The 25,919-nt window shown below is 36.9% G+C and overlaps 1 protein-coding gene across 1 annotated transcript in view; it reads right to left on the bottom strand.

Annotated features, from left to right (window-relative positions):
* Positions 1 to 354: 354 nt before the first annotated feature.
* Positions 355 to 25,919, bottom strand: part of LOC119835106 (protein tiptop-like) — a 206,267-nt gene continuing 180,702 nt past the window's right edge. The window contains exons 4-5 of the mRNA XM_038359737.1: positions 8,864 to 9,044; positions 355 to 4,653 (exon numbers count right to left, since the gene is read on the bottom strand). Coding sequence (XP_038215665.1) covers positions 1,623 to 4,653; positions 8,864 to 9,044 — 3,212 coding nt within the window. The 3' untranslated portion in view covers positions 355 to 1,622. The remainder of the gene's footprint in view (positions 4,654 to 8,863; positions 9,045 to 25,919) is intronic.

Here is a 25,919-nt window from a genome sequence, read left to right as displayed (position 1 = left end):
AAATTCAGTTGCAGTATTAGAATAGGTATAAAAAAATGTGTGTTAATTAATTATTTATTAGTATTTCATCTTTCGAGTCTATCCCAATTGATTTTATTAATAAATAATTATTAAACGGGATATATTTGTGTCATGTTCTTATTTCAGTCGTGGGAACTGGAGAAAAAATTAACATATTCGGAAACATGTCTGTGTGTGCGTGTGAAATATGTTATCTTTAATTACTCGATATGTAGGTAGATATTTATGTAAGTAACGTAAAGGACATTGATAAATAAAATAACCTTTAAAGTATTTAACATATATATTTCTTTGAGCTTTTAATTGCATTTTGAAATACAACATAAAATATTAAATAAGATTATTAAATTTGGTAAAATCAATATTTCAACACCACTTTAAATGAGCAATATATCCCGTCGGAGCTAGCGTATACATTCTTTTGAGTTTAATATTAAAATGATACTTTGAATGTTACATTTATTATAACGCGCGTAATCCGTAACACATTCAAAGGATTGGGAGTTATTAAAATAGACTAGCAAATATCCTAAATGATGTTAGCAACCCCAAACCTTGAAATGTGTACAAGAGCACGCTTCATTGATATACGCCTGAAACTTACACGTTACAAGTTTACAATATTCTTTATTTAAATATAAAAGAGTTTTCACTCATAAGAGCGTATATACTTCATCGTATAACTGTTGTTATATTGGAAGATTCTCACAATACCAAAAGACCTACACGTATACGAATGTAATTGTCCTCAAAGAAAATAGTAACATATCACTTTTAATAAATTTTAAATATAATTTTTATTCGGACAACCGTATAATGCGCTGATACAATGGTATACAAGTGTTCACAGTAGGGTTACCTAATTTTACTTACTTACTCTAAATAATAAATAGCGATCTCGCGAGGAGAGGGTACCTAGAGCGAATTTACACTAAGGAGATTGTTATATTGCATCCTATGACGATGGCGTCGTATTTACATGAATCGAACCTGAGATTGGATCTCCGAGATTACAGGCATCGACGGATATCGAAAAAAATATATAAAAACAAAAAAAAAACTCCAAAATATACATAGATAAACTTAGAACAGTTAACTAACTCTGATTTACATAAAAAATTAAGTAACACGAAACATGATATTGCAACGGATTCGTCTGAATACTGACGGCACGACGCGACAAGCCAATCGTCGCGCGACGACACTTCCCTTTAGATTATTAGCAAAAAATATACTTTTACGAGAGATCGAATCTAAATTTCAAGACTTAAAGTGACTTATATTTACAATTATCGAAATGGAATTACAATACATCGTGGAAGATAAGCCGACCGGCCGGCCGGGCTACAACCTCTTTAACTAAAGGCAATATTTTAAAAATATTCTCTTACACCTAAATGAACGTAAGACGTTTGGCGTATACTTATGTCGCTAGATTAATTACACTAACCGTTCTACGCGGTGATCTCTAACGATTACCTAAATAATTAAATTGGCAAAGAGTTTCGAAATACTTAGCGTCGCGACGCGACCTAAACCTATGAAGGTTCAATGCAGGATATGCTATCATCACATCTGATGGCCCAGCGGACACGTTACACTTACACGTACTTGCTAGACAATTGCTTTGCTAATTCTGTGTATTTGAGAAACTTCGAGTGTGGGCTCTCGTCGAACGACTGGGAGGGGCTTCGCGGGTCCTGCGGGGAGGCCGCGTTGGAGCCCCCGCTCTTGTGGGTGCCGGGAGACGCCGCGGCCGGAGGCGCTTTCATCGGGACCGGCTCTGGGAGCGCGCCATCCTTCACGAAATGCATTTTGGATAGATGATGCCGATATGCACCCTTGGAAATGAACGGCGTGTCGCACAGAGCGCACTTCATAATGGAGTCAGTGACGACCGCGTCGTTGCAGGCCCAACTAAAAGTTAAGATGCTTGGAGGCCCCGCGGGGGAAGGGGCGGGGGCGGGCGCTCTATTGGAATTTGTTTCAGTTTTATCGCAGAGTTTTTGTAAAGCTGCGAGCGGGTGACTACCACTGCGACGAGAGGAACTGGGCTCATTGGACGAGGCGCCTCCAGCTAAATTATCGAACATAGAAGAGAGTGCACCCAAACTGGACGCTGGCTTTCTATCTGTACCGGGAGTTGGGGCAGAACGATCACTAGAAGGACTGCGCGGACTAGGCACTGGACTTGGACCTTCTATTTCACGCTTAGTTACAGCGGGTTTGACATCTTCATCTACAGAACTATTTGGCCTTGCTTGTTCCTCGTCATCATCTACTTCAGTTTTAACCCTAACAGGCTGGTTGCTCAAGTCTACACCGTTTTCGCGCTCATCTTCATCAGTAACCTCTTTTTTTATTCTAACTTCAGCAGGTCTATCCTCAGACGCCGGGGTCTGGGAGCCGCGTGTGTCAGGAGTGGTGCGTGGGGTCATGTGATATGAATCTAACTTTCTATCGGGAGTGAGTGATTCTACTCTACTGCCCCCGCGTTCAGACATTGAACTGGATTCGCTCCCGCTACGTTCGCGACGACCATACCCTTGCTGATGGTGGTAATTTCTCAACATGTTCATAGTCTGAGGATCTACTAGAGGCTTAGTATAATCTACACTTTCATCTATACCTAATCTTTTCAAGATACTTGAACCGATTGGAGCGTGTGAAGCACCCCCGGGCATACCGGGTACCGAGTGCCGTGAGCGAGTATCGAAACTCTTTTCTATTAATTGCTCAATAGCATTAAGAACTGATGGCGAAGAGCTTTTATCGTTACTAACATTTGGGTCTTTGGAACTAGGAGAAGAATCATTAATTGATGAAGGAGAGCGGTGGTGCGCAGAACCTGGAGAAGGTATTTCGTCATTAATGCTCTTACGGCCATCGCGGCTTGTTGGTGTAATGTGTCCGGGGACATCAGGTGGAATAATGTTATTGGAAAGAAGCGCGCTTTTCAGAAAATTCCTTTGGCTATTAGACATGGGCGCGCCTATGCATTGTCGTATATGCTCTACAAATAGTGCAGTCTCAATTTTATCACCGCATTTTTCGCAAGTAATTCGGCTTCCGGCACCGAAATCTCTAATAGGCTTCCCCATAGGGACGCTATTACCTTCGCCATTTTTAAATTCATGTTGAGCTCTTTCGAGTTCAAGTAGCTTTCTAACAGGTAGCGACTTTTTTCGCTTTTCACGTGTCTGACGTCTCCTACCGCCGCTTTCAGTAATAGATCTCATAATATGTTCTTTATAATGCGAATTCTTAACCATGTGATTACTCAACTCTTTTAAAGAACTAAACGCTTGGTCACAAACCTTACAAGTTAAAACTGCGCTTACATGACTACTCGTTCCCGTGGTGGGAGGAACAGCGTTATTAGTACCTGGTGTGCTCGAGTTTGAACCTTTAGCATCATCGGAAGACTTCCAAGAAATAATCTGTTCTTGTGATATAATATTTGTATAATGCTGGGTACGCTGCATATGGCTAGTCATTTCCGCTAATGATCGGAAACTCTCAGCACACCACATACATTTCAATATTTGCCTAGTTTGTTCAGCTCCTTTTCCTAACCATACATCTTGACCACGAACTAACTTTCTAGGTATTGGCATATTTTCCTTAATAAGCATATTAAGATCGTTATGATTAGGTTTAGAAGAACTACTTGAAGACGAAGAATTATGTGATGGTGTAGAAGGCGAGCTCGATGGCGGCTGCAGGGAAGATGGAATGGGTGCACCCGACGTGGGAGGTACAGGTACATTCACTCCACAATGCTTAGCTTCCTTCATATGAACTGTCAGATCAGCTAACGAATTAAAACTTTTCTTGCACCAGACACATTTTAAAACGTCTTTAGTCTGGTCTGCGCCCTTGTTAAGCCAGTGTGATTGCCATGCTGAGTGTCGAGCTGCAGCGTTCGGTGTTAATCCAGCACCTAATGCTGCACTCTGAACAGATCTAAACAATTCCTCTCCACCTAACCTACTCAGTTCGCTCATCTTCTCAAGAGCTTTGGTCGCATCGCTAGGGGTCGGTGCACCATGCTTAAGTTTTCCATTCCAGTCACCGGGAACACCCCCTTTAGGTGACAGGCTGGCTGCGGCTACAGCGGCAGCAAAATATGGCAAATGAGGAGCTACTGGCGTAGTCCAAGGCGTCGCAAGAGACTTAAAATCTGCAGACCTAGAACTTTTTCTTGTCGGAACTGGAGACGGCGAATCCTCTGGTCCTCTCTTTCTGGTACCGACTGATAAATCTAATGGCCCGTTTTCATTCTTACTTAGATTGACGGCATCATCGGCGTCAATATCATCATCGTCGTGGGGTGACTCACTTCGTTTTGTACTGAAGTCCAACACGGCGTCTGCGCGTTCCGCGTCGGTTAAATCTTCTTGGCAAGACATGAGAAGACGTTGTTGCGCTGCAGCGGCTGCAGCGCCGAGGTAGGCGGCTACAGCGGCCGAGTGAGGGGGCAGTAAAGCGGCTGGAAGCGCGGCGGGGAGCGCGGCGGAGAGCGCAGCCGGCAAGGGTAGGCTGGGCGCGCTGCGGCCGGAGTACACAGAGTCGTTGGAGGGACACCGAGGCGCGCCAGACGACTCCCGCGACAGACATCTCGGACTCTCCCTGTTGACAAAACGACAGCGATAAATATCACATCGTAATCCGTGAATTAAATTATCATTTCGCTTTTCATTTGTAGCGAAACCGGTTCTGAGATATTTGTGTGTGAGAACACGATTGTATATTATCGTTTATCATAATATTTATGGATGAACATAATGTGTTTATAATTTAATACATCCTATTGACGTTTTAACAGACATTTACATTTAAATTAGATTTTAAAAATACTCAATCGCATGTTGAACATGACACTGCGCCATTATTTACAATTACAATGCCTTCCATAAATTTCATTTTATAAAATTGACGTTTATCTCTTAAAAATAACTTTCTCTTTTAAAATAATTCTTAATAGAACCTCCTTTACATTTGATTTAAGTTTTATGGAAATTGAATTATAATCAATACACATTTCTATACAGTCAACCTAAATAGACCTAATTAATTATAACAAATATTTTACGAATCAGATATTTTAAGCCTACTAGAACAGCTTCACATAATTAATTTACATTATAAAATAACGCTTATCGTATCCTTTTTAATTTGAATACGGAATAAATCAATTATGGACAGTAGAAATCTGTACAAATCATCATATAAGAATGTTGACAATTAGAGTCACAGAAGAGAATCGAAGATAATTCCTTGATAAATGTTTATTATCGTGAATAGAGGAAGGTATAAGTTATCAATGTTTATGAGACAATAAAATATATCGACTTTTGTAACATACTTCGATATGAAGACAATAAAAATAAATCTTGTCAACGAAAATAGAAGGATTAGGATATTTGAGCTCGCATCAGAGTTGCCAACTAAACGCCAACTTTACAGCAGTTTAGTGCACAGGTGTTGGAAGAAACTATTTCCCTTTAGTAAGCATGTCTTGAATTATCATTGACAAACGTTCAATAAAGACTGGTAGACACATATATTGCAACGATAATTTTGTCGGAAAAACGAAATAACTACTTAAATATAAATTGATAGAAGGTGATAAAAACAAATATTAACAAAATAACTAAACCGCAACTAATTGATAGAATTTTAAATTCAAATAATATTCATTCAAAATAAAAGTGCACTTGTATAAATAAAAATCGTACCTCACGTGGTCAGGTTCAACAATCATCTTCGACGAAATGTTTTCGAAATTTTCAAACCGTCGAATGGTGAAACGTTCTTGTATCCATTAATGAGCACAATACAATTGATGTAACACTTTTAACATGAGAACAAATAGACTTCCTAAGAACTATTGGAAATGTAAACACGACACGAAAGATTCGGCCGGCGGTCGAGAAGGAAGTGCGCGGTGCCTGCGGCGGCGGCGGCGGTCCCGCGTGGAATGAGATTCCTCGTGATTTACGACCCGCCTGCAACACCCTCCCCCCGCACGCCTCGCGAGCGACAGAGACAGCCGCGGGGCTAACGGACGAATCGGAGCGGAGGACAGAGACGGGTATACGTATTCAACTTCGAGGGGTGGTGCGCTGCGTAATGCAAGCGTGCGTGCTATGCGCGAGGTGGACGTGCAATGACGGGCGATCGTTTCGTTGACAGCCCGACAGTATAGCTAGCGCATAGCTGAGTCACCGTCGTGACACCGATCAAAAGTTTGATGAGCTATCGATACGATAACTCATCGACTTTCGTAATTTGAATGAATGTTCGATGTAAGACTGCCGACTTATGGGATTAAGGGACGGTGACAAGGCAACACTCAACAAGACCCGGGGACGAGTCCTCTCGCTGTGGACAGACAGGGGACAGGGGATGGATTTACGCGTATCATGAACAGATTGCTGGTTTTGACAAAGGAAAATGTCTTGTTTATTGTTCTGTAATGGACTGACTTACTTATCATGATATCTTTTAAAAATACAATAAACAAAATGTAGTACGATCATAAACAGTCATTTAAAAGTCTAATTAAGCTAATGGTAACCATAACCAATGTCAAGTTTGAAACAAACGTATGAAATTTCAAACGGATCGCCAGCTGTTTATTGCTTCCTATAAGCATTAGTTGGGTGCGGGTCAATCAATCACTTATATTTATGTGACAGGTATTATACTCTTTCCCCACATTCGGCACGCACACTTTCGGAAACAGGCGCACATTTAAATACCTTATACTTCGGTAAAAAATGGCAAGGTTACCGTGTTTATTGATATAAAAGAGTTTTTACGGAAATTTTAATTGAGAGAGACACTTATGAATTTACATTCACATGTGACTCTAATAAATTAAGAACGAGCTTATGTATTTAATAGAGATACGTCAGGATAGTTTATTGAATTCAAATCGATGCTTAATTACGAAATTTTTAAGACTGGTCAAAAACTTGTTTGTCGATTTAAATTTCCCATAAGTATTGATAATGAAGACTACACGTTTTCATTCTGGTCAGAGTATACGAATCTAAGCGATCTAAGGCTAGAAAAAGTTTTAATATATCAAAAACAAATATATTTAAAAATGTCAGTCACTAGCGTCAGATCACACGATCTTCATTTGCAGGTGGACACCTGTCATTGCTGAATAATTCCACAGTTACAGTGTGAGTTATAAAGTAACCAGATGTCTGAAGCTATAAAAGTGCAGACCTAATATTTTTGGCTAATTTATTGGCAGAATAACGAAAAAATATTAACTGCTACGATGTAAACATTTTGATCCCAATTAAAATCACATTGGCAGGTTAAAAAAGAAACAATTTTAAGGTTTTTTCATTATAAATATCAGCGGTGTTAACAATCTACAGATCACGGCCTGATTAATTGATGACCTCTATTACACAAAAAACGAATCGAAAATCTAAACAATAGTATCTGAGATGGATACTCTAGCACGGTGGAGCATGTTTATGATTGATGACGTCTCCTCACTGCAGCTAATTGACAGTGATGGAACAGGGAGCGTAGATAGCCTGCCAATACATTATTTGCTTTTTAGAAAACTTTACAATCCATCCATAATACTAAACCTATATGCGAAAGAGTCGATTTTTCGACAGCAATATCTGTGCCGCGATAAAAATCAGCTGCCCTTGGTCTTATAGTTTTTATTCCTCATAAACATTTATGTTCCTAATTAAGTTGTTGAATTTCATCCATAATATGTGTATTTCGAAGCCGTTTCAGATTTATAAATTATACATTAACCATTATTGATTATTATTTATGACACATCTAGCATTTTTTAATATACTTTATTTGTTTTTATCACTATTTGACTACTTAAAGTTAATATAATTATGAAAATCTTTTAAATATGTTACGATATAAAACGTATATTTGATTTCTGATATCGAACCGATTTCCTGTACGACATCTTGGGTTGGTTTTTTAATCTTAATTATTTAATCTATTAAACACCTTTAAAAATGTGTCTTCTGAGTGTCAAAGAATCAAAAACAAAATTGTATTTGTTTGTCCTTAATCAATAATATAGTTGAGGCCATAAGTGATATTTTAAAATGGCATCGTAAATTACAAACAAGGTTATAATAAGCGTTAATATTACTTTATCTACGGCAACCATTATCTAGCATATTCGATCAATCTTGTCTCCTGACTATCCAGGAGACGGAGCTTCTTCAGTTAAACATATATTGATGGAGTGTCAAACGTTAAGTTCTTGATCATTTTTAGTGTCACTACCTACTAGCTGTCACTATCGCAGCCATTCATTCTTCGAGCGGCTATAAATCATGAAACTACAATACGGTCGGTTATGAACTTTAATTCGTCGAGCTAGAGGTTAGTGTTGAGTCCCATATGATTGGTGGGTTTCATAGCGTCGTGGACAGCAGTTGACAACTGATCATCGAAAACAATGGGATCGTTAAAGTGGACACCAGGATTGAAGGCGAGACCACCGTCATGCAGACAATGCTCTTAGCAGTCGGAGCTGCGTTGAATGATAGTTCTGATAACTTAATGATTCATTTAATGCGAATTTTATCGATATTACTTGACCCCAAAGTAATAAATATATTGAGCTATCGATATATCGATATTTTCTCAGAAATTGTGTTAAGAAAGTGCCTTTTTCTTAAAGGTTAATGAGGATGTTATACTAAGCTCTATCCTATTATCTGACTTCATGATATCCATGTCCATAAATGATGTTCTGCATCATACTATATCACAGTTTACTGAATTCGATAGTATTCAACGTTTCTCTGTACATAATGCTTACCTTTCTGCATTGGGATCTTGGATGAGGGTAGCTGGTATGCTGTGCTCGATGTCCCGTTCATCAGGCGCCGGGGAGGTGCGGGACGCGGGGGAGGCGGACCTGGAGGCTTCATCCTCTCTCTCCACCGCCCCCCTCTCCCGATGGTGATCCTTCACGCCGCTGTCTGGACTTGTAGCTTCTTCTGTAGACAAAAAGAGGAGTAAGACTTGGTTTAAGTAGAATTTTGACATCATAAGACGATAAAAACTTCTAAAATATATGTGTATTCTATATTTGTAGAACTTGTCTTGATAATTGATAACAACGAAAGGCACTATATTTAGAATGTACGTACAGTTAAAGGAAAGATAGAATGTTCCTTCCTGGTGAATTGCATAGTACCAAACATTCAGCAACAGGTTCAATTAAGATATAAGATAACCGTCTATTACAGGTCAATGGAACAAATTAAAATTAAAAAGTAAAGTCGGTTGCTCAAGCGAAAACAGACAAACAATAGATTCGTAAATCTTGATAAAACTTGAAATTTAGGTTGAATTGAAAAAGCGAAATTTTAAAACGACAGTATTGATAATATCGAGTATTCGACAAAAATAGGAAAATTACCCAAAACGGGGCCAGTGCTCGGCGAGTTAGCAAACATATGATTAATGATTGATTGATTATTCTGTTAGTCATAGACTCGAACGGATCAATTATTCAAACCGGCTATCAGCTGACATAATTTCAATAAGTCGATAATATCGATTCATTCGTGCGCTTATCGCTCGAAGCGTCTGCCCAATTAAGAACACCAGAATTAATTTGTCGACCTGAACGGTAATCGAGCTTAATCGTTTGCGTGTTTGCTGTACACAATATCGTGATTAAAATTCGACTGCCTTGTGACAATAATTCTAATTTTGGCCGATAACGAACACGCAATTGGTACCGAATTTTATTTCAACGTCCAGCACTGTCAACGTAGCATGAACGGAATTCAGATGCGCATCTAGAAACTGGATATCATCATGATGCTGGGTATCAAATTAACTTAGACTAAAACCGTCCGGACGAATCCAAGAGCGCGACCCTTCGTCCCGATTATGAAGTTATCATACGAAAAACGTACCGAAAAAAGCAGCCTGTAATCGGAGAGCATTCAAAAACGCAGCGACACGGTGGCCTGCGCGCTCCGCTTATTTCACTGCTCAGCGGCTCGTGAACTGCGTTTTGCATGCTAATTGATTAAAACGCATCGTGTCAATCCATATCGGACGGAGATGCACCGCATGAAATGCCCGAGGCGAGCCAAACTTCCACAAACGCGTTCGCTCCGTTCTGATCAAAGGAAGCATTTGCCTATGCCCCTGAACGCTCTTCCGAATTCAAGCTTAAATGACGCGTGGCGTTATCGTGATGCTTTTGAATTATTGCCGCAAACCAACACCGTTGCAGTCATCTGTCTGATTCCGCTCTAAGCAACCGACTTGTATAGACTTATCTCACTAAAGCCAATTGGACAATTGAGAATTTCGGAAAACGGCACGAATTGTTGGCTTCTCTGTAAATCGATGCGAAGCGATTATCTTTGGTAAATTATTGATTAGCGATACGGATGTCAACGTTAACGAAACGTATTGAGTCGCAATAAAAGTTATAAATCTTGATTTTATCGTGGCATCATAAATAGGTCTCGATAGAGACGGTTATATCGTTAAGTTTTGAACTTTATCGCCGTCGTTTTAGCCGTCCTTATGGATAAATCGGCGATATGAGCTATTTGAGCGATTTTTAGTTGAGCTTTGATCGAGGTATGAGTTATCAGTGGTTGGTATAATCACTCAAACAGATACTGTGTCATATTTATCTAATGATCAATCAAGTGGTGATGGTAGCACTAATCCTTATCCCGTATCGCTCGATAAGGGACACCGTTTCGCAACATAAACTTTATTTGCTTTGCATTCTTTGTAAGTTCGTTGCTAGTGTGCACTTATTTATCAGAAATTCTGCTGACTGATAATAATCGAATCGAATTTATTGAGTAAACAGTTAAACGGAGTGATGCCAAGTTCTTGTTAATGCATTTCATAAAGTATTGGTGTTTAACTATGTACAATAATGAAGATTATCGTTTTGATAAAGTTTTTGTTCTTTTTGCTTAACATTTTATAGAAGTTCGATAATTTTTAATAACGTTGACGCGATAAAAAGAAATAACTATTGTTTCTAGTAGATTTTGAAAGTAAAAATACTCTTTTCTCTGTCAAAAAAATATAAGTTTCATAATAAACATAGTACAGCCGGAAGCCCGTATCCTTTTCTTCACCCTTCCCTGTCCATTCCTATATTCGGTCGTCTTTATCCCAATTCTCTTATAAGCTAGGAATATATTGGCAAATACATTATCCCCTATATGTCCATGGGCGGTGGTGGTTTCTTACCACCAGACCACCTCCCTGGTCGGTGGCCCATTGCACATTTTGATCGCCTATTGGACCCAGATAATACCTACATACTTTTCTAATTGGAAATCTTATATAGAAATCTCTTAGTTTATTTCATACACTTCAAGGGCTAGAGAGATCCCGCCCGAATTCAACAAATCACATAAATTTGTAACACAATCAACAGACAGTCATTGCTTTGAGGTTATTATAATTAAATAAATCGAATGGTAAGTTTCAATCAGGCGACGACACGTAATTTCCTCGCTCTCGTTATCGACTTCTGCACTCGACGGCACAAAGCGCAAGCTTTTGTTCGCGCATTCGATTCCACAAAGAGTAGTTTTTGAATTAAAGAACCGGCGGACCGCAACTTTTGTGAGGCAATCGTCGGTTAATGGAATTAGAATATTGTTGAGCTGTGACGTCACGTTCTTCGGCGGGTAATCATCGGTTATCTCCTTTGATATTTTAAACGTATGTGCGAAGAAAACTATTACGACTGCAGCCTTTAATGTCTTACCCAGGACGAGTACATGTGCTCATACGTACTTGTGGGGAAAAAACATTCGCACTTACACTTCTGGGTGTGCGTATTTATGCAAGCGTGCGTGACCGACGTCACGGGAAAGAGTAAATAGTAATATTCTTAAATCTACATCTAAATATAGTTTTTCAAGATTGTATTTAACTTAACAAACTTCAACTAATATTGCATATTTTTTCTATATTTATAGGACCCTTTTAAGACTTCTTGTTTCCCTCCAGCGTCCACCTTACCCACTGGATATATAACTGATACTACATGTTACACTCACCAGATTCCACAACAAAGTGATCAGCCTACCAGCGAATTACAATCAATTTTCAACAATCTTTTCCTAACTAATCCGCACTATCTCGCTCCTGTCCGTGCACAGGCGCCGACACACTATCTGACAGTTTACGATCCCACCTGGTCAATTACCACGTGATAGAAGATAGCCTACTGGTCGATAAAAACCTAGGTTTAAAGCCTGTGCATACGCACGACGAATGTTGTCGTATCTGCGACCACAAGTGTCGCAGATCCAACGTTTACTTTAGTTTGAATTGGGGGGGGCGCAGTTTTAGTTATTTATGTTTCTATTGTAGTATATGTGTATATAAAGTATGATGTGTAATTTTTAAATTTATGCAAACTTAAATTTAACAAAAATTACATACAAAATAATGAAAAAATAAAGAAATAACCGCTATATTAACATTAACACGAGTTACGTGTAATATTACCTATACAATTCGTAGTTATTTTCCTCCGCGTTTCTGCGACGCGACATCGCGTGGCTCACACTACATGACTTGCGACACACCGTCGCACGTTTACGCGACCGCACTTTAGCTGCTAAAGCTTCTGCCTAGGATTCGTTACCGGTCTGAATTTACGACTTGTTATCGAGTATTGAAGACGCGAAACACTAGCTGAGCATTACGGGAATTTATTGGACAATACCAAATTAATTACGTCGCTACATAGAACGGAGTCAAGGATATTTTAAAAATAACCGAAGATAGTTTCAGATGTTTATTTATTATTTTTCAATAATAGCACTAGAAACTTTTTAAGGCCGTTATAAATTAAAAAATTAAGAAAATTACATGCTATGAAAGTAGCAATGTATAAATACGCCGTACAAACGTAAAGTACAACAAAACAGTTTCTATCAGATAATTGAATATACATAATGTTCTCACATACAATTACAGAACTCAAATAAAGAACTCCCCTTACTTCACCATTGACATCCATAACTCCTCAAAATCTCCCAGTTTAAACCTTCAACCTCCTTAAATCCAATCCAATCACAGTCCATCAGCACTAAAAGAATGGCGTCACGTTCACAACACTTTAAGAATCACTTACGAAGCGCTCTGAACGCAACAAGTGCGATCGCATCATTTGTATCTGTCACAGTCGAGTGAGCTATCAAACCTAAATACTCGGCATTGTGAACTAGCCGTTACTAGTGTTTATACACTGCATTAATTTACCCGAGATTTGGTATTATAAGTATGACTAAAAAGATTTCATTGGAAACTGTAACTTATGAAACACTGTAATATCTCTTATAATGTGTGAAATGTTATTTGATGACAAGTTAGTACATTTTTTTACAATAACAATTAAATTGTATCATATCTTTTAACATTTTTATTTATTTTATCATATCTTCAATAGATATATATTTGCGTAATCTTAATGAGTACATACTGCCAAAAAAACAAGGAGAGGATAGAAATTTTGTCATTTATTATATTTCAACGAACTTAAGGATTTTTGCATGAACACAAGATATATTATAGCCATTAGATTATTTAGTATTAAATTGTTTGAAACATCCTGGATTATCCAGATAGCTTAAAATACGAGTATTTATAATGTCTTATAGACCCTTTACAATAAAACACTCGCATCGCAATGCGAAATATTTCGTTAAACGATTTTAAAGCCTCAATTATCAAGTGCCCATTCGAAAAATGCACCGTCTATCCATCTTAATTGATCTATTGTAAATCAGGCTCCCAGATAAGGCCCACAATCGTGATCGCAGAAGCAACAAGTATCATTTGTAGCTGTCACAGCCTCCAGTGTCAACGAATTAGAGAAGTCATCGTAATGATAGGATGATATATCTCGTTCAAAACCAAGGGATCTGTCCCTAATCCATTCAGATATTAAACGACCTTTAAAAAACGCGATTTGCTTGATGTTTTCACAGTTATTTTAAACATTGGATACAAATACTAAATTCAGCGTATTGAATGTTTTGAAAGTCTAGAGAAATAGTCATGATACTGTCAACTTGTTTACAAAGTTTTTCAATGGAAATATTAATTAGTCCTAAAACTGATAAAGTCACTTTTAGCAGTGTTATCCTACTAGTCCTATCCTACTAATATTATTAATGCGAAAGTTTGTAAGGATGTGTGTGTGTTTTTTGCTCTTTCACGCAAAAACTACTGAACTGATTGCAATGAAATTTGGTACGTAGACAGTTGGAATACTGGAATAACATATAGGTACTTTTTTATCGCGATATTCCTACGGGATACGGATTTACGCGGGTGTAACCGCGGGGCGCTGCTAGTTAATTCATATAATAATGTAATTAATTCTTCGTTTATAAGATCTGGTTTTTTGAGCCCATATTCTCTCACTTTCAGTATTATAGGTCTGTAACAACCATGAATTTTGTAGGAACATTACATACGTAAATAAGTCCGTTAACCATAGTATATAAACACCTTCCGTTTGTTCGTCTTTTAATGTGATATCACATTAGTATTAACACCCACAACAACAATATGAATAATCGTTACGCAGTAATTATTGGAGTACATCGCATAATATCGTTAATATCAATCAACGTCAGGCGAAGTTAAATTAATACCTTTATGAATCCAGTGTCGTCAATCGATGAGTGATGGATGGTTGACGTATACCGTATCCAAGGTTAAGCTGTTCCACTGGTACGGGATTACGCGACGTACGCGACGTACGGGTACACTCTAGCTTCTAGAAGTATCTAGAAATATAGCTAGTGGGCAATTTGATGAAATATACACAGCAACGCATAAGTCATTAAAATATTATTATGGTATATGAAGACTGACACATTGGATCAGAATGGACATTTTAATATAAAGATGCTGACAATGGCTACGAAATTTTAATTTTTTGTAAGTAAAGTAAGCAATTCCAGAGTCCTCTATCTCTATTTCTGACATTACTTTTGTTAGCCAATAATTCATTAATTCTATAAAAACCTGTCTTTGTTGTTGTTGGATTACAATCAACGTTAGTGACTTTTCATCAAGACGTGGGCAAAAATTGCATATTTCCATTGAACTATCTGGAAACAGAATCGCAGGTGTTCATAATTACTAGACTCAAGCAAACAAATCAAACCATCCTGACCAAAGTTCCCAGGCCGAACCCATAGATAGTTAAAGCTTGAAAAATCTCACCGAGACCGCAGTCCTTCGTTACAATCCATATTTGTCAGTCCGGAGACGGTTGGACATCATTTTCATTAGAGGGTGGATGAGAGTCCATTAATACACATGTCTGAGGTGCGATACGCAGGGGTTGTGTAAATCCGACCATATTTTTACAAGGGTCCGTTTGAAAGACGTTTTCAATACGAATTGTTTTTTTCATATCAGTTTATTGTACTTTATGGTGTAAACATATTTGAAAACTGATGTTTGCTATTGAGTTAGTATTAAAAATGAGCTGGCGAGATTAAAAGAAAAGCTTCAGACTGTCCCAAAAGTATAATTTTTTATTGGTAAGACAGTCAAAATCAGTGAAACAATTTTAGAAATTACATTTTAAAAGAATTTTTATACAAAATAGAGGTTTCAGTTGAAGGGGATTTTTTTAACCCATAAGAACTTCTACATGTCTGATCAGATTTTAATTTGATGTGTCTGAATAGCAGTAAGTCATAGATATTTCTATTCATTAATTATTCATTGATTAAATCGCAGTTTTTGTTTTCATGATTTTATATTTTCATCGTAAGGTAAATTTGTATTTTTCCATGATTATTAACGAACTGGAAACTAATTAATTGATTAATTAGATTTATGATTGTTATTTTGTTATTGTTTTTTTTGTAGCTAGATTAGATGGAACAGATAATAAGCATATCCGTATTATTTAATTCATGTGATTTTCGAATATTGCGCGCAATTAAAATCTTTAGTCAGGCCATCGAAAATACCGCTTTATTTATCAGTCTTAACGAGAAATCTATCTTATTTTTTAAACCTTTAAGTACTCAGTTATAAGAATCGTCTTAAGATTTAATTATTTATCAGTATTAATTAACGATAACAACATAATCTGTCATGAGGAGACATTTACACTGCTTTATCTTCAATTGATCGCCTAAAATTTTTGATAATTTTAGTCACCAAGTGCTGTTATCTATTCAGTAGGTAATATATTCATATCTATTATATTTTTTATCTATAAAATATAATTTCATTCTTTTCCTTTCAGCTTTATAGTATTTTTATCACGGGAATAATAAATTATAATTACATTTTATCTTGACAATTAATTTTCAGTTGCCATCGCTATTAATTGGCTAGTATATAATATGTTGTGTGTCAATTAGAAAAATCGTTATCTCATTGTATATGAATATATAACAATATACTTACCTTAATACCCTATTTGTAGTATAACAAATAGGGGTAGTGATATAGGCCGTTTTGACATTTATAATATTAAACGTTCAAAAGTCAATCAATATTTTTTTATATTCTTCGAATACAGTTTATAGAAAAAAGCGAATAAAAGCATAAAATCTTCAGACTAACAGGTTTATGAACGTACACAACTAAATATACGCATTTTTCCCTATTAAGATTCTTCGTAAAACGATAATTCGGTCGTGAAGACACATTTCAAAAAAAGGTTTGATTCATAAAGCGCCAGCGCCAAGCGTCTGTCCACCAATATTACGCCCACAATCCAGATTTGACCCTAAGGTCAATCACGCATCAACATATTGTCAATTCAAGTACCAGTCTAACGCCTACCTTAAACAGCGGGAGTCGATTTATCATTATTCACAATAATAAAGATATAATAACATTAGCCTTGTTTCGAGAACATAAAACTGAATAGATGTATTCGTTTGCGAGACTTGGAGTTTGTGATAATCTTTTTGATTCTGTTGAATGAGAGTTATTGAATTTGAAGCAATAATTAAGCGATGAATATTTTTTATTTACTTAAGTATGGTATTTTCTTGTGTTTGATTTTACGCGAGTATTATACATTTAGAAATTAAAGACTTTTTAATGGATTTTAAACGCGATTCATTCATTATATTATTAACCCGACGTTTCGAACACTTTACAGCGAGCGTGGTCACGGGGAGACTGTGTTTCCTCGTATTTAATTACTCAATACTTAAGTATACTTGACAAAAAAGTTTGAACAAAAGCAAACAAAATATGCACTAACACTTCGGAAGATTTGTCACCTAATTGTTTCGTTACAACGCAACGCGGGTAATCTGAAATTATTATTTTTCAATACATTCGATGAGTCATATAAAGGCCTGTTCTTTTCGTAAACAAACTATCAGATTAAGATTATGAAATAGATACATTTTTAATTCATTCAATTTAATATCCGGCATGACAATAAAAATATCCTATCTATCCTACGATAAGAGTAGTTGCAGTGGTGGTTCAGTGGTTAGGACTCGGATTTCAAGCAAACAGAAGGATAAGTCGGGGGTTCGAGACTAGACTAGCGCGCAAGGAAAAAAATGATTTTATTTGCTCACTATCGACATAACCGATGTTCGAAACGGCGAAGAAAACCGGCATGTCCAAGAATTAAAAGTTTGAAGACATGTGACTTCTGCCAACCCGCACTTGGCCAATATGATGGAATACGGCCTGAACTCTTATAGGAAGTCTGATGATGATGTAGAATAGTGAACGTGTATTCGTTTATAAAAAAATATGTGAAAGAAAATCTATTCCATGAACTATGATTATTGTAGAAAAATAAACTGATTATAATAATCAGTTGACACTAATTATACGATTATGATTTAACAGAATGTTACATTAAATTGATCTGTGGATAGATAAATTGCGCAGTAACACTTGTACTTAGATAAAGCTGTTTTCGGGTAATTCCTTTCAGTATATCGTAGCACAAATAAAAGACACACAGAAGGAATTAATGAAACTAAGTGTTGATCACACAATTTTTCAATTTGTATATAATAAACATATTTGAAATTAGTTCGCGTTAATTATAGGAAAAATAGTGATCCGCCCCGACTTACCGAGAGTTAAATATACCTAATAACACTCAGGAATTTCGAACCTACATAACCAACTAATAGTTCTTAAGAATAGGGCGTTCAAAGTCTTTAAACTGTATATAATTAAGTATAGAAGTATGAAATAGTTATTTATAAAGATAAAAAACTGCCCCTAGCAACCCGGTGTCGATATTGTAACAGATTATGCTTGTAAACTCGCATTGATAGAGAAAACATGCGATTCACAATAGACGGCACGCGATCAGCCGGACACTTGTGCGTACCGTCAGCAAAATAAGTCGGAAAGTGATGCAGTTTATGCAATGAAAGTAGTTATTCGATTTGTATCTGTTTTTTATTTATTTATTTCTAAGACGATGAAACCAACTGTGATGGGCCGACATGTGTGTTTGAAAAACTTCTGTATCTTCACTTTCTAAATTGCAATTCAATAATGTTTTTAATATAGGTACGTTCTATAAGGGTATATCAATAATTATAATTGATCATATTTTATATTGATTGAGGAATTCGTAAAAATTGAAGGCAGTTCAGGGTTTGTTAATAATTATTTGAAATAGTGCAATGGCAAATATAATTACAAATTGTATTATTATAGGAACAACGAAATTTTAGAGTTTGACTGTAAGAAATTATCGTTTTATAAAGTCAAAAGGTACTATTTGAAAGCATTGGTACACATACAAATATAATTAAGTATATACTAGGTAGTTAAGATTTTCAGAGTATCTTATTAATCTAATTTTATAATTTGAATATTATAAAATTTATATAGACACTTTAAAGCTCTTAACTACATAGTATATACTTTACTGTACGTACCGGAACTAGTCCAGTTCGTCTTTTAGAAGTTTTTATATCAACCAAAGTGGAAAATAAGACACATTATTTGGAACGTCACGTTGTCTGCTGACGCTAGTTTTGATCATTGATTTTTTGTATCCACCAAAGTGGAAATAAAACCGGCATATTTTTCGGAGCATCACCTTTTCTGCTGACGTTACTTTTGATCCAATCCAAGTACCTGCTCTAACGCCGCTCACTGCAGGGGGCGGGGACTCTCGCGTTTTGACCAATGACTCTACTCCGCTCAAGCAAAACTAATTATTCTGATTTATGCCCCCATTGTTCATTGTTATATGTGCATATGCATACATGCATCATGATGCATCGCATATCAACCTTTTCTCCAATATTGTGTTCTGGCCTTTGTTCAGGATCCGTACATTTTTTTCTACATCTAGCATTTACATAACATTTTTAATAAACCGCATTCCTTATTATCATAGTTTCATTGAATCAAGAATACTGAAATAATATTCCATTTTGATGCAAAGTAAATTTATTAACCGAGATATGTAATAATGTCTCTTTTAACCCCTAAATATTCCATGGTAACTTGACCAGAAATATTCGATATCCTACACACAGAGCCGAACGCGCACAAACAAGATCCCAAATAATACATATCTGTCACCACAAAGCTCAAAAACAGAGCAATGCAATTCCAATCAAACGCGCACAGAACATACCGAAAGCCATCCATATATCCCGACGGCACCGTCGCATTCCCGCGCAAAAATATTGCACCCGAATTCCGCTGACAGATAAAAAGGCGAAATTGCGAAAGGGGAAAAAGAGCAAAACGGCTAAACCCCGCCCACTCGCGACAGGTGAATGCGTTTGCGCAGACTACGTGGAATACATTTGCGATATTGATATACAATGGCTGCTGACAGCGCCATCTAGGGAACGTATTTATGGCCCCGCTTTTGTTACGATCATTCGATACGTCAACGTTTTACATATTTGCTCCGTTGTTTTTATAGAAATATCCAAGCTTCCCAGTTTCTGACAAAGTCAGAGGATAGACGTGTAAAATTTACGCCACTAAACAAAATTATTCCATTTTGACATAAGTCAAACGTCATGGCATACAATATATTTAATGAAATGCTATCTTAGAAGATGTTCAGATTATAATAATAATGATACACAACTATGAATACTCATAACTAGAACGTTAGCAAACAACAATAACTCGGCTACCACCCAACCATATCTCGAGGACGTTAATCTAAAACTCGCTGAATTAAAGCCCTCAATAAACTCGCCAAATAATCTCCATCTAAACCGTTTAAACATGAAGTAAAAACACAAGCCGCAAACAATAGAACGAGGCGTGACTAGCAAACAGATAGATAACGTTAATATTAACATTACTCCAGATAACAATGCTTGTCCGCGAATTGTACTCAATATGTATCTATGAATTAATTTGTTAAGTTGCGATAATCATTTTTAAGCTCCATGTATATGGACTTGACAATTGTTCGAACGGTGATTCTAGTTAAAGACTATCTACTATGAGCATATGAGTAAAGATCTAGAATAAGGAAATAAGGAAGATACCGTCAAATGAAAGTAAGAATCACTATACCTAAGAGTTTCTTTAAAAAGAGTGCAGTCACTGCAGATGTATCAAATTATGTTGATAAACGGCATGGATTTTTACATAATGATCTACTAGTATTAGGTAACTATAGGTACTCCACAAAACGAAACGAAGTTCTACCTACATACCAATACATATCAGACGTCCATCTTGTAAACTTAAAGATTGAGATTTGTTTTTATTTATTAAAAAATCCTCATTTATAAAGCATTTGAAATACATAAAAAAGTAAAAAAATATAACTTTAAACTTAAAAAATTTATTTGGTACACTAGGCTAAGAAGTGTCAAACTTCATATACCAATTAATTATATGTACATAAAAATAATCAAAAATGGAATCACAATGGACTATTCGATGGCAATCTTCAATCGCATCACTAAATAAATCGAAATATGCTGGTTGTTGGACACTGCATCCAATTTTGGATTCGATCTCATTACCATAAGGCAAGTGCAATGCAAGCATTCGTTGCTCTGTCCGAGACACACGAGCGGATAGAACTCGGAGCCAAGGAGAATTCTTATTCGAACAATATCTTAGTCAGCTAAAAATAGCGTGATGATGTTACGTTAGGGGCGTTCGTTCGTTTGTTACTGTAGCGTTTGTGTACTTTGTAAAAATAAAAAAGACCTGTGTATACAAAAAATAAAACATACAATATGCTTATAATATTAAGGTAGGCGTCAAAATCCTAACTGTCTACTACGATTACATACAAATTAAGGAAACTCATCTCAAATTATTATTAAATATTTAATACATCTAATATCAAATATCAGAATATAAAGGTCTACTCAATAACAATGAACGCTGAAAGATAAAAAAAGATAATATCCTACCGTCACCAACCGTGTGTCCAAATGCAAGTATTTTATAACGTATTTAGATGCATTAAGGGTCATCCTTAACCGGGGAATGTCGATTTCATTACCATACCCTCGACACTCGACCACAGACACTCACTATATATATGTATAGCATAATATGATGCTAGATTGGAGTCTAGCCTCAGAATAGATAGTGCACATTAGCATACGCTAAGAATATCTTACAATGCATTCAGGATTAAGGATAATTTAGATGTTTTTTCGCCGAATGTAATTCGGTTAGACTATAATATTTTCCATTTAGATGAATATTGTAGGTGAAAAAGTTGCAGAACGCAAAAACTTCTAACATAATTGAAGAACTCAAATCTAAGGGTATTAACGTGTCAATAGCATACACATATAATACGAAAATGGTATTCACGATCAAACGTAAAAAAGCAGTAGAACGACACTTGAGTTACATCACCAAAGAATAATAACCCAAAAACGAAATCAGGCACAAAACAAAACATGCGAAATCAAGCCATTGTTTTGCGATCGTAATTCAATTATAAAGCGGAGAAACAGAATGACCCGTAATACGTTAAGATGCACCGATTCGCGGAGACAGCGCCGACCGCATTTTATCACCACCTAATGATCTCCAGTAATGAGAAAGGTGGGAGCGAGCAACACCAATAAGGTATTTATGCCAGCGTCCTTCTGTAATGGAACGTGTCAACGCTGCGGTGGAAAAGTCGTCCCCTGTTAACGTCCCGGGAAATTAGAGAAAGCATTCCCGGCGAAGATAATGTACGCCGTGACGCCAGCCATACGGTAATGATATTAGCCCGTCAGGCTTGTGTTTTAGTTACGTGAGGATCGAATTTGTTTTTGAATTGTGTAATGTCCGAAGTGTAAATGCAAGAAATGAATAACTCAAAAAATAGGATATTGAAAATTTATTTCATTGATTTCATTGTGCATCTCTGTAAATATATCATTTACATATTATACGTGTTGATTTATGTTGTAATCGTATTTATGACGCTTTTATTCTTATACACAAATACGGTTTTACCAAAATTGTCAAAAACTCACTTCAATATAAATTATTTCACATTTATCTATGTCGAAATCTTGCTCTTATCAATTGCGCATTAATTAATATGTTGTACACATTTCAGACTTTAAACATCTGATAAAATTAATTGCAAATAATCATTGAACAATCTAGAACACCTTTGATCCTTACAGCCTTTAATACAACAATGAAAGTACGCGTAAAAATAGTTCCTAGTTCAGTTAAATTAGTCCGAGTCCATTTGACACAACGTGAGCCATTTATCTCGGCAGAATGAGTGTCCAGTTATGGAATGGTTCTAAATAAAGGAAAAGGACAATAGCCGATCGCATGTCGCCGTACGCAGAATGCGACTCGTTAAGTCGCTTCGGACGCGAATTTAAGAGACAGCTTCTAAATATTGCGGCGTGCGCATGCGTCGCTGATCGGTATCGCGGGCACAATACCGAGCCCGTCACGACGGTAGCAGAAATATGGACGGGCGAGCGTGCCTCCTTGTTTTATGTTAATGCGGCGAGCTAGCGAAAAATATCCAAGTGATGGACCTGATACCGGCTACTTCATTTACGACGAGGAAGTGAAATAATTAATGTGGATCCATCGGCATTCCCTCCGCTATCACGCCTGTCGATCTGCCGGTGAAATTCCGGCCCTAATAAGTCGCCCGCTCTCATTTATGTCCCAAAAAGACGATAAGTGTCAACTGCAATAATTTAGAATCATTGTTTCTTTTAATTTATGGAGTGGCCGATTGATTCAGCTTAGGGAAGGATGAGTTAAATGCGAGGAAAACTCAATTTATGCTCGGCATTTTCGATATACATACAATGTGGGATTTAAATGCGTGATAGGATTGGCCGGTGGTATTGGGCGGTGACCATATACGTGTCTTCGTGATGCACATATTAAGTTGGTTCTGTACATGGTCGATCGGGTACGGAGGAAATACGAGATAGGCAGCGATGGCGATCGTGTCTCTCGACTAGTGAGGTTACAATGGGCGTCTGCAGCGAAATTATTAATGCCGCGGGCGTTTGGCGTTAAACGCGGGTGGCTATTATTATCAAATGTATAATTCCAGTGCTGTATGCTCTTCCGTGATCTTTAAAAGCTTTGCTCGAAATCGCGACTCAATTTAATAATAATGTATACAGTTGAAAACTTATACACGTTGCTTCACAGTCCTCCGTGATTTGGGGTACTTAATTCAAACAGTTTCTATAAAGGGTATTCATTAAGCTGCAAATACGCGATTAAATATCACCACAAATAAGACTGCATTGCCACATAAAACACCTTCAAAAATTCCGCAAAACCTAGGCGAAATCTGACGGACAGAATCTAAAGATTTATTCCCAGCTCCAGTATCGGTTTAGCATTAATTGGAACGGCTGATCGAAGATTTCACCTTCTATAAATGGCGCGAAGGTTTATGGTATCGAGGTGCGCTGTTGCCGTCAATGCGTCCGCGCTGGCTTGTAATTGGTCGGCCGCTGGTGACATTTACACGCAAACAAGATGGCCGTCGATATGGCGATTGACAAATCAGCTCGTTATACGTTGGATGCAGTGTTGGCACAAATCTAGTCTTCTGAACTTCATTTAGTTAATGGCGCTGGTTTTTTCAGAGCGAAAAATATTTTCTACTTGACGCGGTACGCTTTCTTCCAATCAGTCTCACAAACAACATGCATAACAGATATTTATTCAGAATAAATATCAAACAATCTCTAAAGAACCAGTCCACAACAATCAGAAATAATGAAATCAATCCCACTAGACATACAAAGCTGATATTTACTAGACTATCAAAATTGAAAACCACCTGCTCCTTAACACGTCATACATTTACGAGACCTCTAAAAATGCCATAAAACAAAGGTCACTGGTACAATGCATTAAAAATTCTACAATTGCATGAATTCCGTGTAGATGTAATTACATAGCTAGTAAAATTTGTACAAAAAGTGAGGTGCCTCCGTGTTTCCGAGGCCCTATTAGCCAAGGAAGCGTTTATGGGAGCCTAGCATGCGATACCAATTATTGTGGTTCGCATGGCATGCCTTAACGTTTGATCTAATGTAAAGCAAATAGCCTTGTGGGATGGAGGTCCTTTCGGTAATTAATATATTCGTTTATGTTTAATAAATAAATAAAAATAAATTAAAGTTTATTTGAAGCAATAAATACACTTTAGTTAACAAATTGTGTAAGTATTATAGTTAAATTTTTTATACAATGATCTCTGTGCTAGGTTAAACCTGTGTGCCCTTGTCAATATTTATATTGAAACATACATATTACCTTTAACGTTCTTCATATTATGCACTAGCTTTTACCCGCGGCTTCGTCAAATTCGTTGTAGTTTAATATAAGTTATTAAACAATATACATATAAACCTTCCTCTTCAAACACTCTATCCATAAAAAATAAGAAAATAGTTAAACCGTGAATGTTTGTGTTTATATGCATGTGTGTGTGTGTGTGTCTGAGCATGTGTTACATATTTCTAGTATTGTCAATAATTGATATTAAAAGCGTCTGGTATAATAGAATATGTTTCGCGCATTGAAATAACCTAATCAAACTTTCCATTCATGGTGACGATTAAACATTTTCATTGCATGCGTAACGACATTTTTGACAAACAATTATATGATACATAGATATGACGATATATAAATTCCGAAAAAATTAGCCTTTCTGAATTTTCGCATTCCAGAGCCAAGTATCTCGCAGCACTACACCGATCATCGAACATACTTCTAATCTATGCCACTGACAGACAATGAATAATTAATTATTCATTATACCAGTAATTATCGCAAATACAACGAGTGAGATCCAAAAAATTTCACACCACCGTCGAGACGGTAATAAAAATGAGTGTTGATAAAGGGGTGTGATGGATGACGATGCGGCGGCGACACGGCGGCGACGGTGTGACGGATGGCCGTCTCGCACAATCGACAGATCAATCATCGTACGACTGTCGCGCGGGCGTCGTACGATTTAATTTTTGCAAAGAGCTCTCCGGCTTGGCCAGTATTTGAACTCAAACTCAAACAAATATTTCTTTAATTAGACTTCATATAGAAGCACTTTTGGATCGTCATACCACAGTTTTAACATTTAATAGAAGCATGAATTGACTGATCGATACTTTCTTGATCTCTATCTAGTTTGTTATAACAAACTAGATAGAGATCAAGAAAGTATCCTACTTAAAATCTATGTCTAAATATTTGGATAGGTATTTGGGACAAAAAACAAAATTGTGACTGGAACAATATATTATGCAGTATTACCTTTTTTTTTTTTTTTTTTTTTATAGTGGGGAAATCTTGCATAGATACCCACGGCCCCCGGGGATGGAGCCGTGGGTTATGTCGGAATTTACCGACCAAAA

Source organism: Zerene cesonia, chromosome 20 (genome assembly GCF_012273895.1).
Source record: "Zerene cesonia ecotype Mississippi chromosome 20, Zerene_cesonia_1.1, whole genome shotgun sequence".
Classification (NCBI taxonomy): domain Eukaryota; kingdom Metazoa; phylum Arthropoda; class Insecta; order Lepidoptera; family Pieridae; genus Zerene; species Zerene cesonia.
This window is presented reverse-complemented; position numbering and strand designations above follow the sequence as displayed.